The sequence below is a fragment of the Microcaecilia unicolor genome, chromosome 5 (genome assembly GCF_901765095.1).
Source record: "Microcaecilia unicolor chromosome 5, aMicUni1.1, whole genome shotgun sequence".
Taxonomy (NCBI): Eukaryota; Metazoa; Chordata; class Amphibia; order Gymnophiona; family Siphonopidae; genus Microcaecilia; species Microcaecilia unicolor.
The window spans coordinates 3,227,236-3,247,803 of record NC_044035.1 but is presented as its reverse complement, the minus strand read 5'-3'; the positions used below and the strand labels follow the sequence as shown (position 1 = coordinate 3,247,803).

General features: G+C 45.5%; 1 protein-coding gene across 1 annotated transcript in view; it reads left to right on the top strand.

The window, feature by feature from the left end:
* Positions 1–20,568, top strand: part of HTRA1 (HtrA serine peptidase 1) — a gene marked incomplete at its 5' end in the record, with an annotated part of 125,746 nt that overhangs the window by 65,220 nt on the left and 39,958 nt on the right. The window contains 2 exons of the mRNA XM_030204704.1: positions 7,311–7,505; positions 8,240–8,272. Coding sequence (XP_030060564.1) covers positions 7,311–7,505; positions 8,240–8,272 — 228 coding nt within the window. The remainder of the gene's footprint in view (positions 1–7,310; positions 7,506–8,239; positions 8,273–20,568) is intronic.

Sequence of the window (20,568 nt, the reverse complement as noted above, 5' to 3'; positions counted from 1 at the left end):
TTCTTGATCCGTAACTCCTAACGCGGAACCTTGCAAGACGTAGCTATAATTCGGGTTCCTCTTACCCACATGCATCACTTTGCACTTGTCAACATTGAACTTCATCTGCCACTTGCACGCCCATTCTCCCAGTCTCGCAAGGTCCTCCTGTAATCGTTCACATTCCTCCTGCGACTTGACGACCCTGAATAATTTTGTGTCATCGGCGAATTTAATTACCTCACTAGTTATTCCCATCTCTAGGTCATTTATAAATACATTAAAAAGCAACGGACCCAGCACAGACCCCTGCGGGACCCCACTAACTACCCTCCTCCACTGAGAATACTGGCCACGCAATCCTACTCTCTGCTTCCTATCTTTCAACCAGTTCTTAATCCATAATAATACCCTACCCATACCTGTCTGTGTATGCGACCAGCAAGTTAATTGCTTCTTCCATCAAAGGCTTCGGAGAACAGCCATGCTTTCCCCTGCTTTCTCTAGTCTTGTGTTGAGCAAAGCCTCTCAGGGAGAACATTCCAGAGTGTGGGGGCTACTCTGGAGAAGGCTTGCTGATGGGTACGTAAGAAGAACAGCCATACTGGGTCAGACCAATGGTCCATCCAGCCCAGTATCCTGCTTCCAGTAGTGACCAATCCAGGTCACAAGTACCTGGCAGAAACCCAAATAGTAGCAACATTCCATGCTATCAATCACATCCTGTAATGTCTTTTGGAGAGGGTGTGGTTAGGTATACTCCTTGGAGGTGTGTAGAGGGAGATCCTGTTCTTCAAATACTCTGGCCTGTTTCCTTTAAGAGCCTTGACTAACAGATATAGAGTTTTAAGTATAACCCTGTATTGTGTGAAGCTTTTGCAGAAATGGTGTGATGTGGTCATGTGGCTTACAGCCTTCTATTAGTCTTGCTGCAGCATTATGAATCAGCTGGAGCTGGTGCAGACCCTTTGTATACTGTGCATTACAGTAATCCAGTATTGATGTTATCGTGGCATGAACCATTTTATAATCTATGCCTATTTCCAGTACCCATGATGTATTGTAAGCCACATTGAGCCTGCAAAGAGGTGGGATAATGTGGGATACAAATGCAATAAATATATATATATATATATATATGCATGCACTTAAGTCCACCCACCAAGAAAGTACACGCTGTCATTTCCAAGCAAGCACTAGTCAGTATTCTCTGAGGACAAGCAGGCCACATTAATCTCATATGTGGGTGACATCATCCACGGACCACGGTGCAGAGACAAGAGTTTAAGACAGCGCTCCCACAGTGCATGCATGGGTGCCTTCCCACCTGAGATACAAACTCGGGGCCAGCAGTCTCTTCATTTCTGATAGTTCTCTTCAGCGCATTCGTTCATCACCTTTTTAGGTGTCTTCCCTCACGGGAGTTTTGTCCTTTGTGCTTCAATATTTTTTCTTCTTTTACAAAATTATTATTTCCTATAACTTTTAAAGTAAAAAAAAACATTTTTTTTTGGCTCTAGAGGCCTTCTTAGGCCTGAGCACTGGCTAGGTGAGCTTCCCCTTTATTCCCTCACCATTGAGCCATTTGATTTTGCTTTGGCCATTTTGCCTTCCATGTCATCTAAGGTTCCCAGTGGCTGTGAGTGCTGTGCCCGGTACAATTGGCCTGCCGAGGTCCGTGAGGCTACCACAGGAAGTCTTGTCAGCCATTTTGACAACACGGTGGCATCGGGCAGAGCAGCAGCAGCAGACAGAAAAGAATGGGGATCTTTCCTGCCCCTGAAGAGGCCACTAGATCACCAGGGTCCTTCAAAGTAGGACTGGGAGGGCAGCCTAGTGTGCAGATGGGGAGGGGGGGGCGCAGGCAGTGCACCCAATGACCCTTACTGCTTGTGGACCCAGAGCACTGTCAGTCTGCCTCTGCCTTCTAATAACACATTGCAACATCTAGAACTAATCCAAACATTGTTTCTCACGGCGAGGAGACTACCCTCTAAACGTATATGGTTGAAAAAAGTTTGGGCTGTTTTTGGAATGGAAAAAGTGACCTGAAAGTTAAAGAATAAACCAGGGAAATGAATTCCCTGTTACAAACTCTCTCTTATTATCATACCTTTAGCAGAATTTCCGAACTCCTCCCTCATTTATTGGCCCTGTTGGATGATTCCCTCTTCCTTGATGTTATATCTCAATGTTATTCCAGTTTTGTATATTAGTCGATTACTTTCCTTCTTTATGACTTTCCTTTAATAGTCAAACTTTATAATGATTTTATAACACTTTTAGATCTACTGTTTACTTTGGTTGTTTACAGTTATGGGGAGGGAGGGTAACATTTTTGAATCTTTTTCTTGTTTCATTACATTGTAATTATTATTATTATTATTATTATTATTATTATTATTACATTTGTATCCCACATTATCCCACCTTTTTGCAGGCTCAATGTGGCTTACAGTTCATCGTGGATACTGGAAATAGAAAAGAATGTACATTTGGATTTACAGCAAGTTTTGGGTGCATGATGGTGAAATACATAATATTGGGAATAGAAAAGAATATACATTTGTTTTAGCAGAAGTTTTGGTTACATGATGGTGAAATACATGATAGTGTTAGAGTCAAAGGCATTAGGTACAAGAAGGTGTGAGAGCAAAAGACATTAAAGAACATTCCTGGATATCTTGAAGAGGTGGAGTTACGCATGTTGTTCTTTATGATATATTTTGTCGAAGAGATAAGTCTTCAGGAGTTTGCGGAAAGTGGTCACTTCGTAGACCGATTTCAGGTTACGTGGCAGTGAGTTCCAGAGCTGTGTGCTTGTATAAGAAAAGGTTGATGCATGCATCGATCTGTATTTCAAGCCTTTACATTTGGGAGGATGAAGATTGAGGAATGTGCGGGAGGATTTCTTTGCATTTCTGGGTGGTAGTTCTATTAGATCTGACATGTAGGCTGGGGTGTCACCATGGATGATTTTATGGACCAAGGTACAGAGTTTGAACGTGATGCGTTCTTTGAGTGGGAGCCAGTGTAGTTTTTCGCGGAGGGGTGTTGCGCTTTCGTATTTTGGTTTGCCGAATATAAGTCTGGCTGCCGTGTTCTGGGCTGTCTGGAGTTTTTTGAGTATTTGCTCTTTACAACCGGGGTAGAGTGAGTTACAATAGTCCAGATGACTAAGTACCAGTGATTGTACTAGCTGGATAGCACTACTATGGGTTTTATCTGTATTTATACAGTGTCTGTTAGGTCATATCAGTAGTTATGTTATTTTAGTAACTATCCACACATTGTACTGAATACTTATTGTTCTTTGGTTGTTATCTCATCATAATAATCAAAATATATTGAAATGAAACGGCTGCTGTCTCTATGCATGGCTTTGACATCTTGTACAGACTGACAGGTCAATGAAGCTTCTTGAATCAAAGAATCTGAATGTACAAAAGGCACAGGAGCAGGGTGAATAAGGTGAAGTGGCCAGAAGTGGGGTGATCAGACAGGGTTGGCAGTGACCAGAGCCGCAGAGAGACAAAACGGACAGGGAGCCAGTGAAGTGACTTAAGGAGAGGGCTAATGTTGTCATAGCGACTTTGGCGGAAAATGAGTTGCGCAGCAGAGTTTTGAATTGATTGAAGAGGAGAGAGATGGCTAAGAGGGAGGCCGGCGAGTAGTAGGTTACAATAATCAAGACAGGGGGGTGATAAGAGTGTGGATAAGGGTTCTGGTAGAGTGCTCAGAGATGAAGAGATGGATTTTGCTAATGTTGTAGAGAAAGAAACGACAGGTTTTGGCAATCTGCTGAATATGAGGAGAGGAGAGAGGAGTCAAAGATGACTCCAAGGTTACGAGCAGATGAAACAGGGAGAATGAGAGTGCCATCCACCGAAATAGAGAAAGAGGGGAGAGGGGAGGTAGGTTTAGGGGGAAAGATGAGAAGCTCGGTTTTGGCCATGTCGAGTTACAGATTACGCTGAGACATCCAGGCAGCAATATCAGACAGGCAGGCTGAGACATTGGTCTGGAAGGTGGTTGAGATTTCGGGGGTAGAGAGGTAGATTTGGGAGTTATCAGCATAGAGATGGTATTGAAAGCCATGGGATGATATCAGAGAGCCAAGGGAAGAAGTGTAGATGGCGAACAGGAGAGGACCGAGAACAGAACCCTGAGGTGCACCGATTGGTAGAGGGATAGAAGTGGAAGAGGATCCACCAGAATGTACACTAAAGGTGCAAAGTGAGAGGTAGGAGGAGAACCAGGAAAGAACAGAGCCCTGGAATCCAAATGAAGATGGTGTATCAAGGAGTAGGATGTGATCAACAGTGTCAAAAGCGGCGGATAGGTCGAGAAGGATTAAGATAGAGTAGAGGCCTTTGGATTTGGCCAGAAACAGGTCGTTAGAAACTTTTTAAAGTGCAGTTTCAGTAGAATGAAGAGGGCGAAAGCCAGATTGGAGTGGGTCAAGAATAGCATGAGATGAGAGAAAGTCAAGGCAGCGGCGGTGAACGGCGCGTTCAAGTAACTTGGAAAGGAAAGGGAGGAAGGAGATGGGTCGATAATTGGAAGGACAGGTAGGGTCAAGTGAAGGCTTCTTCAGGAGTGGTGTGACCACAGCATGTTTGAAGGCATCAGGAACGGTTGCAGTGGAAAGGGAGAGATTGAGGATATGACAGATAAAAGGGGTGATAGTAGGAGAGATGGTGTTAAGAAGGTGGGTAGGAATGGGATCAGAGGAACAAGTAGTTCGTTTTGAGGAGGAGAGAAGATGTGATGTTTCTTCATCAGTGACCTCAGGAAAGGAGGAAAAGGACGGAGGGGTTGAGGAAATAGGGGAACAGACAAGGGGAGGGAGAGGCGGGGGTGGATTGGTAGAGAATTCGAGGTTTATCTTCTGAACCTTGTCATGGAAGAACTCGGCTAGGGTCTGGGGAGATAGTGAGGGGGGAGTTGGGGGTGGAGGCACTTTGAGGAGAGAGTTTAGCGTGGCGAAGAGAAGTCGAGGGTTTGAGCCGAGAGAATTAGTCAGCTGGATAAAGTAGTCCTGTTTGGCAAGGAAGAGAGCAGATTGGAAGGGGGTCAACATGAATTTGAAATGAGAGAAGTCAGCAAGGGCACGAGATTTCAGCCAGATGCGTTCGGCGGAACGGGTACAGGAACGTAGGTAGCAGATTTTAGGGGTTAGCCAGGGCTGGGGTTTGGTACATCTTATAGGACGGGACATGAGAGGTGCAAGAGTGTCTAAGGCAGAAGATAGAATTGTATTGTAGGAGGAGACGGCATCATTGACAGATTTGGATGCTGTAATGGTAGAGAAGAGGTTCGAGACATTGGAGGATAGGGTAGTAGGGTCAATGGCCTGGAGATTCCTAGATAAATTGGTTAAGATTGGGTGGGAGGAAGTTTGAGTGTGATGGTTATTAGATGGTCAGAAAGGGGAAGTTTAGAGATAGAGAAATTGGAGGGGGAGCAGTTATAGGCGAAGATAAGATCAAGACAGTGACCATTTTGGTGGGTAGGGGAAGTAGTGGAGCATAGTTGAAGATTGAAGGAGGATGTTAAGGTGAGGAACTGAGAGGCGTAAGAGTTGGAGGGATCATTAACATGAATGTTAAAGTCGCCAAGGAGGGGGAGGAAGGATCATGAAAGAAGGAAAGCCAAGCGTCAAAGTCGCTGAGAAAGGATGAAAGGGATTTTTCAGGGGGACGATAAATAACTGCTATTCAAAGAGGCAAAGGAGTAAATAGGCGGACGGAGTGGACATCAAAGGAAGAAAAACAGAGAGACTGAGGTGGTAGAAGAGATTGAAATTTGGAAGAGGGCGAGAGTAATAGACCAACACCACCACCACGGCCAATAGGGTGAGGAGTATGGGAGAACAGATAACCACCATGGCAGAGGGCTGTGACTGAGGCAGATTCATCAGGGCAGAGCCAAGTTTCAGTTATCGCAAGCAGATGGAGGCTACGAGTGATAAAAAGGTCATGGATATAGGGAAGTTTGTTGCAGATGGAGCAGGCATTCCATAGGGCGCATGAGAAGGGCAGAGAAGGGGGGGAGGTTTGGGATGCAGAGATATTTAGCTGGCAGGGCTTGGGTATCCCTGCCAGCCATTCAAGGTACTGCAGTTGGGTGGGCCCGAGCCCAAAGTGAAGGGGCTCAGGCCCCCCATGCCACTAGGTTAGCCGGACCCCCCTTTGAGACCAGGCCCAAGCAATCTTGCCTCCTCTGCCCCTCCCCTCCGTGGGCCTGGCAGTGACAGAGAAACAGGCAAAAGATGTGAGAGATCCCCAGCTAGTGAGGCAGAGGCTTATTGGGCCTGCTGGGATGTCAGCTAGTAAGAGAGGTTTTTCTGCCCATGGGGACCTCAGCTAGTGAGGCAGAGGCTTATCTGCCCTGCCGGGACCTCAGCTACTGAAACAGATGGGATCTTGGTACCGAAGCCAAGGTTCATCTCTCTGATAGGGTTTTCGGCTAGTGGGTCAGAAGCTTATCCTCTCTGTGGAGATCTCAGCTAATGAGACAGATGTGTTGCACAAGCAGCATGATTCATTTTGAGAGAAGCCTTTCTGTTTGATTCTCATTACCTCGTGTTGCTGGAAAACATGTGTTTCCATGTTTCGAAGATGTGGCAACGGCATTGATTAGAACAAGATGTTAATCAAATTGTTTTGGGGGAGTGAATAAGAGAACTTACAATAGATCTTTGGTAGATCATGGAATCAGGTTGGGATTATATGTGATTTTATGTCCATACACAGGGCTCAGACGTGACATTCCAGTCAGCATTGAGCTGTTACCGGTACTTCAATATTTACAGGGCCATTTTCACAGTCATTTTTGCAGGTGAAACAGTTATTAACCCCCCAGGAGTGGGCTAGTTGAAAATAACCCACACTTCCTGCAGTGTCCATAATAACACTTTTTCCTGCACCAAGCAGATATGGTTCCAAGGTGGCGAGAGGACAGGGACTGCCTTTTCCAAAATGAAATGCGGTGTGCCAAGTGTGTCTGAGATCTTTTTTTATCGGGTTGTTTTACAAGTGAGTGAAGATGCAAAATGTGAAGTTTGGGGCAAGTACCAGGCAGCACTAACTGGATTTGGGGCAGCGGAGTGTAATGTTTTCTCTGTAAGGAATTTCTTGGGAATTTTGGAGAAGTGTAGAGTAATAACCTTTTCATAAGGAAGACAATAACAGTCTGTTCTGCACTTTTAAATTAGGAGCCCAGAGGTCTCTTCAGTGAACTTTGCCAATGGCTTTGATTCCATGGAGAAGAGCCTCTGTTGTAAAGTCCCTGGTTACAAGTGTGGATAACTGGTTTTCTCTTCACAGGGGAAGCTGCCCGTCTTACTGCTGGGACGCTCAGGAGATCTGCGGCCGGGAGAATTTGTGGTTGCCATTGGAAGTCCATTCTCGCTTCAGAATACTGTGACCACAGGGATTGTCAGCACCACCCAGCGAGGGGGAAAAGAGCTGGGACTTCGCAACTCTGACATGGATTACATCCAGACCGATGCCATCATTAATGTGTGTGCAAAGCAACTCATGAAATGTTTACCTGCCTTCCATCTCTCCATCCCATCCTGTCTCTTTGCTCTCCTTCCTGCCCTCCCTCCATCTCTTCCAGTCTTCTTGCTCTCTTGCCCGTCCCACGTTTTCTCCTTCCTGCCCGCCCTCCATCCCTTTCAGTCTCCTTGCTTTCCTGTCCTCCTTCCCATATTCTCTCCTTCCTGCCCTCCCTCCATCTCCTTGCTTTTCTGTTTTCCTTCCCACTTTCTCTACTTTCTCTCCTTCCTGCTCTGCCTCCATCCCTTCCTGTCTCTTTGCTCTCCTGCCTCTCCCAAGTTCTCCTCTTCCTGCTGTCCCTTCATCCCTTCCAATCTTCTTCCTTCCCACTTTATCTCCTTCCTGCTCTCCCTCCATCCCTTCCAGTCTTACTTTCCTGTCTTCTTTCCCACTTTCTCTGCTTCCTGCTTTCCCTCCAACCCTTCCTGTTTTCTTGTTCTCCTGCCTTCCCATGTTCTCCCTTTCCTGCCCTTCCATGTTCTTCTCTTCCTGCTCTACTTCTGTCCCTTCCTGTCTCTTTGCTCTCCTGTCCTCTTTCCCATTTTCTCTCCTTACTGTCCTGCCTTCTTTCAAGCCTTCTCATTTTTACATTTTCCTTCCTTCCTTTTCCATCTTTCTTCCCTCCTGTGTTCCTTGGATATGAAATCCTCTTTAATGCATTAATTGTAAAGACAAGGTTTTTTTTTTCATTTCAGTATGGAAATTCTGGAGGACCATTAGTAAATCTGGTAAGTCATTGCTTTGCTTTTCCTTGCTAATGTGGGGTTTAAGAACTGAAAAAGTTATGGCAGGTTTTTAAACTCATATCTTTTGTTTTGTTGTATGCAGCAGTAAAGATTTGATATATTGGTGACTGTAATTTGCCAATTCGTTGCATTTAGTGTTGGTATTACAACTTAAGAACATGTAGCCATATTGGGTCAGACCAATGGTCCATCTAGCCCAGTATCCTGCTTCTAACAGTGGCCAATCCAGGACACAAGTACCTGGCAGAATCCCAAAGAGTGGGCTTCCTCTCATTTGCTGTGCCAGGAATCACTAGTACAGTTTAGTGAAAGAGGCCTTAGTCTTTCAGCTATGGCCTTGTCCTCCTTGAGTGCTCCCTTTACTACTACTACTATAAATCATTTCTATAGCGCTACCAGTGGTACGCAGCGCTTCACAATTGAACATGAAGAAAAGACAGTCCCTGCTCAAAAGAGCTTACAATCTAAATCAGGACAGACAGACAGGACCAATAAGGATAAGGGTAGAAGGACACATAGGAATGATTCTAAACGGAATGTTGCTACTATTGGAGATTCTACATGGAATGTTAATGTTGCTATTCCGCTAGCAGCATTCCATGCAGAAGCCTGCCCTTGCAGATCAGCAACGCGGCCGCGCAGGCTTCTGTATCTGTGAGTCTGACGTCCTCAGACTCACAGAAACAGAAGCCTGCGCGGCCGCGTTGTTGATCTGCAAGGGCAGGCTTCTACTACTACTACTACTATAAATCATTTCTATAGCGCTACCAGTCGTACGCAGCGCTTCACAATTGAACATGAAGAAAAGTCAGTCCCTGCTCAAAAGAGCTTACAATCTAACTCAGGACACACAGACAGGACCAATAAGGATAAGGGTAGAAGGACACAAAGGAATGATTCTAAATGGAATGTTGCTACTATTGGAGATTCTACATGGAATGTTAATGTTGCTATTCCGCTAGCAGCATTCCATGTAGAAGCCTGCCCTTGCAGATCAGCAACGCGGCCGCGCAGGCTTCTGTTTATGTGAGTCTGACATCCTGCGTCAGACTCACAGAAACAGAAGCCTGCGCAGCCGCGTTGCTGATCTGCAAGGGCAGGCTTCTACTACTACTACAAATCATTTCTATAGCGCTACCAGTTGTACGCAGCGCTTCACAAATGAACATGAAGAAAAGACAGTCCCTGCTCAAAAGAGCTTACAATCTAAATCAGGACAGACAGACAGGACCAATAAGGATAAGGGTAGAAGGACACATAGGAATGATTCTAAATGGAATGTTGCTACTATTGGAGATTCTACATGGAATGTTAATGTTGCTATTCCGCTAGCAGCATTCCATGTAGAAGCCTGCCCTTGCAGATCAGCAACGCGGCCGCGCAGGCTTCTGTATCTGTGAGTCTGACGTCCTCAGACTCACAGAAACAGAAGCCTGCGCGGCCGCGTTGTTGATCTGCAAGGGCAGGCTTCTACTACTACTACAAATCATTTCTATAGCGCTACCAGTCGTACGCAGCGCTTCACAAATGAACATGAAGAAAAGACAGTCCCTGCTCAAAAGAGCTTACAATCTAAATCAGGACAGACAGACAGGACCAATAAGGATAAGGGTAGAAGGACACATAGGAATGATTCTAAATGGAATGTTGCTACTATTGGAGATTCTACATGGAATGTTAATGTTGCTATTCTGCTAGCAGCATTCCATGTAGAAGCCTGCCCTTGCAGATCAGCAACGCGGCCGCGCAGGCTTCTGTATCTGTGAGTCTGACGTCCTCAGACTCACAGAAACAGAAGCCTGCGCGGCCGCGTTGTTGATCTGCAAGGGCAGGCTTCTACTACTACTACTATAAATCATTTCTATAGCGCTACCAGTCGTATGCAGCGCTTCACAATTGAACATGAAGAAAAGACAGTCCCTGCTCAAAAGAGCTTACAATCTAAATCAGGACAGACAGACAGGACCAATAAGGATAAGGGTAGAAGGACACATAGGAATGATTCTAAATGGAATGTTGCTACTATTGGAGATTCTGTTGCTACTATTTGAGATTCTACATGGAATGTTAATGTTGCTATTCCGCTAGCAGCATTCCATGTAGAAGCCTGCCCTTGCAGATCAGCAACGCGGCCGCGCAGGCTTCTGTTTCTGTGAGTCTGACGTCCTGCGTCAGACTCACAGAAACAGAAGCCTGCGCGGCCGCGTTGTTGATCTGCAAGGGCAGGCTTCTACTACTACTACTATAAATCATTTCTATAGCGCTACCAGTCGTACGCAGCGCTTCACAATTGAACATGAAGAAAAGACAGTCCCTGCTCAAAAGAGCTTACAATCTAACTCAGGACACACAGACAGGACCAATAAGGATAAGGGTAGAAGGACACAAAGGAATGATTCTAAATGGAATGTTGCTACTATTGGAGATTCTACATGGAATGTTAATGTTGCTATTCCGCTAGCAGCATTCCATGTAGAAGCCTGCCCTTGCAGATCAGCAAGGGCAGGACGTCAGACTCACAGAAACAGAAGCCTGCGCAGCCGCGTTGCTGATCTGCAAGGGCAGGCTTCTACTACTACTACTATAAATCATTTCTATAGCGCTACCAGTGGTACGCAGCGCTTCACAATTGAACATGAAGAAAAGACAGTCCCTGCTCAAAAGAGCTTACAATCTAACTCAGGACACACAGACAGGACCAATAAGGATAAGGGTAGAAGGACACAAAGGAATGATTCTAAATGGAATGTTGCTACTATTAGAGATTCTACATGGAATGTTAATGTTGCTATTCCGCTAGCAGCATTCCATGTAGAAGCCTGCCCTTTGCAGATCAGCAACGCGGCCGCGCAGGCTTCTGTATCTGTGAGTCTGACGTCCTCAGACTCACAGAAACAGAAGCCTGCGCGGCCGCGTTGTTGATCTGCAAGGGCAGGCTTCTACTACTACTACTATAAATCATTTCTATAGCGCTACCAGTCGTATGCAGCGCTTCACAATTGAACATGAAGAAAAGACAGTCCCTGCTCAAAAGAGCTTACAATCTAAATCAGGACAGACAGACAGGACCAATAAGGATAAGGGTAGAAGGACACATAGGAATGATTCTAAATGGAATGTTGCTACTATTGGAGATTCTGTTGCTACTATTTGAGATTCTACATGGAATGTTAATGTTGCTATTCCGCTAGCAGCATTCCATGTAGAAGCCTGCCCTTGCAGATCAGCAAGGGCAGGACGTCAGACTCACAGAAACAGAAGCCTGCGCAGCCGCGTTGCTGATCTGCAAGGGCAGGCTTCTACTACTACTACTATAAATCATTTCTATAGCGCTACCAGTGGTACGCAGCGCTTCACAATTGAACATGAAGAAAAGACAGTCCCTGCTCAAAAGAGCTTACAATCTAACTCAGGACACACAGACAGGATCAATAAGGATAAGGGTAGAAGGACACAAAGGAATGATTCTAAATGGAATGTTGCTACTATTAGAGATTCTACATGGAATGTTAATGTTGCTATTCCGCTAGCAGCATTCCATGTAGAAGCCTGCCCTTTGCAGATCAGCAACGCGGCCGCGCAGGCTTCTGTATCTGTGAGTCTGAGGACGTCAGACTCACAGATACAGAAGCCTGCGCGGCCGCGTTGTTGATCTGCAAGGGCAGGCTTCTACTACTACTACTATAAATCATTTCTATAGCGCTACCAGTCGTATGCAGCGCTTCACAATTGAACATGAAGAAAAGACAGTCCCTGCTCAAAAGAGCTTACAATCTAAATCAGGACAGACAGACAGGACCAATAAGGATAAGGGTAGAAGGACACATAGCAATGATTCTAAATGGAATGTTGCTACTATTGGAGATTCTGTTGCTACTATTTGAGATTCTACATGGAATGTTAATGTTGCTATTCCGCTAGCAGCATTCCATGTAGAAGCCTGCCCTTGCAGATCAGCAAGGGCAGGACGTCAGACTCACAGAAACAGAAGCCTGCGCAGCCGCGTTGCTGATCTGCAAGGGCAGGCTTCTACTACTACTACTATAAATCATTTCTATAGCGCTACCAGTGGTACGCAGCGCTTCACAATTGAACATGAAGAAAAGACAGTCCCTGCTCAAAAGAGCTTACAATCTAACTCAGGACACACAGACAGGACCAATAAGGATAAGGGTAGAAGGACACAAAGGAATGATTCTAAATGGAATGTTGCTACTATTGGAGATTCTACATGGAATGTTAATGTTGCTATTCCGCTAGCAGCATTCCATGTAGAAGCCTGCCCTTGCAGATCAGCAACGCGGCCGCGCAGGCTTCTGTTTCTGTGAGTCTGAGGACGTCAGACTCACAGATACAGAAGCCTGCGCGGCCGCGTTGCTGATCTGCAAGGGCAGGCTTCTACTACTACTACAAATCATTTCTATAGCGCTACCAGTCGTACGCAGCGCTTCACAAATGAACATGAAGAAAAGACAGTCCCTGCTCAAAAGAGCTTACAATCTAAATCAGGACAGACAGACAGGACCAATAAGGATAAGGGTAGAAGGACACAAAGGAATGATTCTAAATGGAATGTTGCTACTATTAGAGATTCTACATGGAATGTTAATGTTGCTATTCCGCTAGCAGCATTCCATGTAGAAGCCTGCCCTTTGCAGATCAGCAACGCGGCCGCGCAGGCTTCTGTATCTGTGAGTCTGACGTCCTCAGACTCACAGAAACAGAAGCCTGCGCGGCCGCGTTGTTGATCTGCAAGGGCAGGCTTCTACTACTACTACTATAAATCATTTCTATAGCGCTACCAGTCGTATGCAGCGCTTCACAATTGAACATGAAGAAAAGACAGTCCCTGCTCAAAAGAGCTTACAATCTAAATCAGGACAGACAGACAGGACCAATAAGGATAAGGGTAGAAGGACACATAGGAATGATTCTAAATGGAATGTTGCTACTATTGGAGATTCTGTTGCTACTATTTGAGATTCTACATGGAATGTTAATGTTGCTATTCCGCTAGCAGCATTCCATGTAGAAGCCTGCCCTTGCAGATCAGCAACGCGGCCGCGCAGGCTTCTGTTTCTGTGAGTCTGACGTCCTGCGTCAGACTCACAGAAACAGAAGCCTGCGCGGCCGCGTTGTTGATCTGCAAGGGCAGGCTTCTACTACTACTACTATAAATCATTTCTATAGCGCTACCAGTCGTACGCAGCGCTTCACAATTGAACATGAAGAAAAGACAGTCCCTGCTCAAAAGAGCTTACAATCTAACTCAGGACACACAGACAGGACCAATAAGGATAAGGGTAGAAGGACACAAAGGAATGATTCTAAATGGAATGTTGCTACTATTGGAGATTCTACATGGAATGTTAATGTTGCTATTCCGCTAGCAGCATTCCATGTAGAAGCCTGCCCTTGCAGATCAGCAAGGGCAGGACGTCAGACTCACAGAAACAGAAGCCTGCGCAGCCGCGTTGCTGATCTGCAAGGGCAGGCTTCTACTACTACTACTATAAATCATTTCTATAGCGCTACCAGTGGTACGCAGCGCTTCACAATTGAACATGAAGAAAAGACAGTCCCTGCTCAAAAGAGCTTACAATCTAACTCAGGACACACAGACAGGACCAATAAGGATAAGGGTAGAAGGACACAAAGGAATGATTCTAAATGGAATGTTGCTACTATTAGAGATTCTACATGGAATGTTAATGTTGCTATTCCGCTAGCAGCATTCCATGTAGAAGCCTGCCCTTGCAGATCAGCAACGCGGCCGCGCAGGCTTCTGTATCTGTGAGTCTGACGTCCTCAGACTCACAGATACAGAAGCCTGCGCGGCCGCGTTGTTGATCTGCAAGGGCAGGCTTCTACTACTACTACTATAAATCATTTCTATAGCGCTACCAGTCGTATGCAGCGCTTCACAATTGAACATGAAGAAAAGACAGTCCCTGCTCAAAAGAGCTTACAATCTAAATCAGGACAGACAGACAGGACCAATAAGGATAAGGGTAGAAGGACACATAGGAATGATTCTAAATGGAATGTTGCTACTATTGGAGATTCTGTTGCTACTATTTGAGATTCTACATGGAATGTTAATGTTGCTATTCCGCTAGCAGCATTCCATGTAGAAGCCTGCCCTTGCAGATCAGCAACACGGCCGCGCAGGCTTCTGTTTCTGTGAGTCTGACGTCCTGCGTCAGACTCACAGAAACAGAGCCTGCGCGGCCGCGTTGTTGATCTGCAAGGGCAGGCTTCTACTACTACTACTATAAATCATTTCTATAGCGCTACCAGTCGTACGCAGCGCTTCACAATTGAACATGAAGAAAAGACAGTCCCTGCTCAAAAGAGCTTACAATCTAACTCAGGACACACAGACAGGACCAATAAGGATAAGGGTAGAAGGACACAAAGGAATGATTCTAAATGGAATGTTGCTACTATTGGAGATTCTACATGGAATGTTAATGTTGCTATTCCGCTAGCAGCATTCCATGTAGAAGCCTGCCCTTGCAGATCAGCAAGGGCAGGACGTCAGACTCACAGAAACAGAAGCCTGCGCAGCCGCGTTGCTGATCTGCAAGGGCAGGCTTCTACTACTACTACTATAAATCATTTCTATAGCGCTACCAGTGGTACGCAGTGCTTCACAATTGAACATGAAGAAAAGACAGTCCCTGCTCAAAAGAGCTTACAATCTAACTCAGGACACACAGACAGGACCAATAAGAATAAGGGTAGAAGGACACATAGGAATGATTCTAAATGGAATGTTGCTACTATTGGAGATTCTACATGGAATGTTAATGTTGCTATTCCGCTAGCAGCATTCCATGTAGAAGCCTGCCCTTGCAGATCAGCAACGCGGCCGCGCAGGCTTCTGTATCTGTGAGTCTGACGTCCTCAGACTCACAGAAACAGAAGCCTGCGCGGCCGCATTGTTGATCTGCAAGGGCAGGCTTCTACTACTACTACTACTACTATAAATCATTTCTATAGCGCTACCAGTCGTACGCAGCGCTTCACAATTGAACATGAAGAAAAGACAGTCCCTGCTCAAAAGAGCTTACAATCTAACTCAGGACACACAGACAGGACCAATAAGGATAAGGGTAGAAGGACACAAAGGAATGATTCTAAATGGAATGTTGCTACTATTGGAGATTCTGTTGCTACTATTTGAGATTCTACATGGAATGTTAATGTTGCTATTCCGCTAGCAGCATTCCATGTAGAAGCCTGCCCTTGCAGATCAGCAACGCGGCCGCGCAGGCTTCTGTTTCTGTGAGTCTGACGTCCTGCGTCAGACTCACAGAAACAGAAGCCTGCGCGGCCGCGTTGTTGATCTGCAAGGGCAGGCTTCTACTACTACTACTATAAATCATTTCTATAGCGCTACCAGTGGTACGCAGCGCTTCACAATTGAACATGAAGAAAAGACAGTCCCTGCTCAAAAGAGCTTACAATCTAACTCAGGACACACAGACAGGACCAATAAGGATAAGGGTAGAAGGACACAAAGGAATGATTCTAAATGGAATGTTGCTACTATTGGAGATTCTACATGGAATGTTAATGTTGCTATTCCGCTAGCAGCATTCCATGTAGAAGCCTGCCCTTGCAGATCAGCAACGCGGCCGCGCAGGCTTCTGTATCTGTGAGTCTGACGTCCTCAGACTCACAGAAACAGAAGCCTGCGCGGCCGCGTTGTTGATCTGCAAGGGCAGGCTTCTACTACTACTACTACTATAAATCATTTCTATAGCGCTACCAGTCGTACGCAGCGCTTCACAATTGAACATGAAGAAAAGACAGTCCCTGCTCAAAAGAGCTTACAATCTAACTCAGGACACACAGACAGGACCAATAAGGATAAGGGTAGAAGGACACAAAGGAATGATTCTAAATGGAATGTTGCTACTATTGGAGATTCTACATGGAATGTTAATGTTGCTATTCCGCTAGCAGCATTCCATGTAGAAGCCTGCCCTTGCAGATCAGCAAGGGCAGGACGTCAGACTCACAGAAACAGAAGCCTGCGCAGCCGCGTTGCTGATCTGCAAGGGCAGGCTTCTACTACTACTACTATAAATCATTTCTATAGCGCTACCAGTGGTACGCAGTGCTTCACAATTGAACATGAAGAAAAGACAGTCCCTGCTCAAAAGAGCTTACAATCTAACTCAGGACACACAGACAGGACCAATAAGAATAAGGGTAGAAGGACACATAGGAATGATTCTAAATGGAATGTTGCTACTATTGGAGATTCTACATGGAATGTTAATGTTGCTATTCCGCTAGCAGCATTCCATGTAGAAGCCTGCCCTTGCAGATCAGCAACGCGGCCGCGCAGGCTTCTGTATCTGTGAGTCTGACGTCCTCAGACTCACAGAAACAGAAGCCTGCGCAGCCGCGTTGCTGATCTGCAAGGGCAGGCTTCTACTACTACTACTACTACTATAAATCATTTCTATAGCGCTACCAGTCGTACGCAGCGCTTCACAATTGAACATGAAGAAAAGACAGTCCCTGCTCAAAAGAGCTTACAATCTAACTCAGGACACACAGACAGGACCAATAAGGATAAGGGTAGAAGGACACAAAGGAATGATTCTAAATGGAATGTTGCTACTATTGGAGATTCTACATGGAATGTTAATGTTGCTATTCCGCTAGCAGCATTCCATGTAGAAGCCTGCCCTTGCAGATCAGCAACGCGGCCGCGCAGGCTTCTGTATCTGTCAGTCTGACGTCCTCAGACTCACAGAAACAGAAGCCTGCGCGGCCGCGTTGTTGATCTGCAAGGGCAGGCTTCTACTACTACTACAAATCATTTCTATAGCGCTACCAGTGGTACGCAGCGCTTCACAATTGAACATGAAGAAAAGACAGTCCCTGCTCAAAAGAGCTTACAATCTAACTCAGGACACACAGACAGGACCAATAAGGATAAGGGTAGAAGGACACAAAGGAATGATTCTAAATGGAATGTTGCTACTATTGGAGATTCTACATGGAATGTTAATGTTGCTATTCCGCTAGCAGCATTCCATGTAGAAGCCTGCCCTTGCAGATCAGCAACGCGGCCGCGCAGGCTTCTGTTTATGTGAGTCTGACGTCCTGCGTCAGACTCACAGAAACAGAAGCCTGCGCAGCCGCGTTGTTGATCTGCAAGGGCAGGCTTCTACTACTACTACAAATCATTTCTATAGCGCTACCAGTCGTACGCAGCGCTTCACAAATGAACATGAAGAAAAGACAGTCCCTGCTCAAAAGAGCTTACAATCTAAATCAGGACAGACAGACAGGACCAATAAGGATAAGGGTAGAAGGACACATAGGAATGATTCTAAATGGAATGTTGCTACTATTGGAGATTCTACATGGAATGTTAATGTTGCTATTCCGCTAGCAGCATTCCATGTAGAAGCCTGCCCTTGCAGATCAACAACGCGGCCGCGCAGGCTTCTGTTTCTGTGAGTCTGAGGACGTCAGACTCACAGATACAGAAGCCTGCGCGGCCGCGTTGTTGATCTGCAAGGGCAGGCTTCTACTACTACTACAAATCATTTCTATAGCGCTACCAGTCGTACGCAGCGCTTCACAAATGAACATGAAGAAAAGACAGTCCCTGCTCAAAAGAGCTTACAATCTAAATCAGGACAGACAGACAGGACCAATAAGGATAAGGGTAGAAGGACACATAGGAATGATTCTAAATGGAATGTTGCTACTATTGGAGATTCTACATGGAATGTTAATGTTGCTATTCCGCTAGCAGCATTCCATGTAGAAGCCTGCCCTTGCAGATCAGCAACGCGGCCGCGCAGGCTTCTGTATCTGTGAGTCTGACGTCCTCAGACTCACAGAAACAGAAGCCTGCGCGGCCGCGTTGTTGATCTGCAAGGGCAGGCTTCTACTACTACTACTACTATAAATCATTTCTATAGCGCTACCAGTCGTACGCAGCGCTTCACAAATGAACATGAAGAAAAGACAGTCCCTGCTCAAAAGAGCTTACAATCTAAATCAGGACAGACAGACAGGACCAATAAGGATAAGGGTAGAAGGACACAAAGGAATGATTCTAAATGGAATGTTGCTACTATTGGAGATTCTACATGGAATGTTAATGTTGCTATTCCGCTAGCAGCATTCCATGTAGAAGCCTGCCCTTGCAGATCAGCAAGGGCAGGACGTCAGACTCACAGAAACAGAAGCCTGCGCAGCCGCGTTGCTGATCTGCAAGGGCAGGCTTCTACTACTACTACTATAAATCATTTCTATAGCGCTACCAGTGGTACGCAGCGCTTCACAATTGAACATGAAGAAAAGACAGTCCCTGCTCAAAAGAGCTTACAATCTAAATCAGGACAGACAGACAGGACCAATAAGGATAAGGGTAGAAGGACACAAAGGAATGATTCTAAATGGAATGTTGCTACTATTGGAGATTCTACATGGAATGTTAATGTTGCTATTCCGCTAGCAGCATTCCATGTAGAAGCCTGCCCTTGCAGATCAGCAAGGGCAGGACGTCAGACTCACAGAAACAGAAGCCTGCGCAGCCGCGTTGCTGATCTGCAAGGGCAGGCTTCTACTACTACTACTATAAATCATTTCTATAGCGCTACCAGTCGTACGCAGCGCTTCACAAATGAACATGAAGAAAAGACAGTCCCTGCTCAAAAGAGCTTACAATCTAAATCAGGACAGACAGACAGGACCAATAAGGATAAGGGTAGAAGTACACAAAGGAATGATTCTAAATGGAATGTTGCTACTATTGGAGATTCTACATGGAATGTTAATGTTGCTATTCCGCTAGCAGCATTCCATGTAGAAGCCTGCCCTTACAGATCAGCAAGGGCAGGACGTCAGACTCACAGAAACAGAAGCCTGCGCAGCCGCGTTGCTGATCTGCAAGGGCAGGCTTCTACTACTACTACTATAAATCATTTCTATAGCGCTACCAGTGGTACACAGCGCTTCACAATTGAACATGAAGAAAAGACAGTCCCTGCTCAAAAGAGCTTACAATCTAAATCAGGACAGACAGACAGGACAAATAAGGGACAAGGCTCTATTGAAGAGAGGAAGACAAGATAAGGTTACGAGACAGATTGACAGACAGGATACATAGGATACCCCTCTATCATCCGTCATCTACCTGACTTCCTCAGCCTTCCTACTTCAGATGAACCTTAAGATGTTTTTTCTTATGCCTCTACGGCAAGCTTCTTTTCAATTTTTTCTTTCTGCCTACTTATCAATCCTTAATGAATAAATCAAATTACATAAGAAGTAAATTGAACCTCTTCCTGAATGCAGAATATTGGAAATAAGGGGGAGAAGTGCTCAGTATCAGGGAGAAATTAAATGAATTCTTTGCTTCGGTCTTCACCGAGGAGGATTTGGGGGGGACACCGGTGCCGGAAAGAATATTTGAAGCGGGGGAGTCGGAGAAACTAAACAAATTCTCTGTAACCTTGGAGGATGTAATGGGTCAGTTCAGCAAGCTGAAGAGTAGTAAATCACCGGGACCTGATGGTATTCATCCCAGAGTATTAATAGAACTAAAAAATGAACTTGCGGAGCTACTGTTAGAAATATGCAATCTGTCCCTAAAATCGAGTGTAGTACCGGAAGACTGGAGGGTAGCCAATGTTACTCCGATTTTTAAGAAGGGTTCCAGAGGAGATCCGGGAAATTATAGACCGGTGAGTCTGACGTCGGTGCCGGGCAAGATGGTGGAGGCTATTATTAAGAATAAAATTGCAGAGCATATACAAAAACATGGACTGATGAGACAAAGTCAGCACGGATTTAGTGAAGGGAAGTCTTGCCTCACCAATCTAATGCATTTTTTTGAGGGGGTAAGCAAACATGTGGACAATGGGGAGCCGGTTGATATTGTATATCTGGATTTTCAGAAGGCGTTTGACAAAGTGCCGCACGAAAGACTCCTGAAGAAATTGCTGAGTCATGGAATCGGAGGTAGGGTATTATTATGGATTAAGAACTGGTTGAAAGATAGGAAGCAGAGAGTAGGATTGCGTGGCCAGTATTCTCAGTGGAGGAGGGTAGTTAGTGGGGTCCCGCAGGGGTCTGTGCTGGGTCCGTTGCTTTTTAATGTATTTATAAATGACCTAGAGATGGGAATAACTAGTGAGGTAATTAAATTCGCCGATGACACAAAATTATTCAGGGTCGTCAAGTCGCAGGAGGAATGTGAACGATTACAGGAGGACCTTGTGAGACTGGGAGAA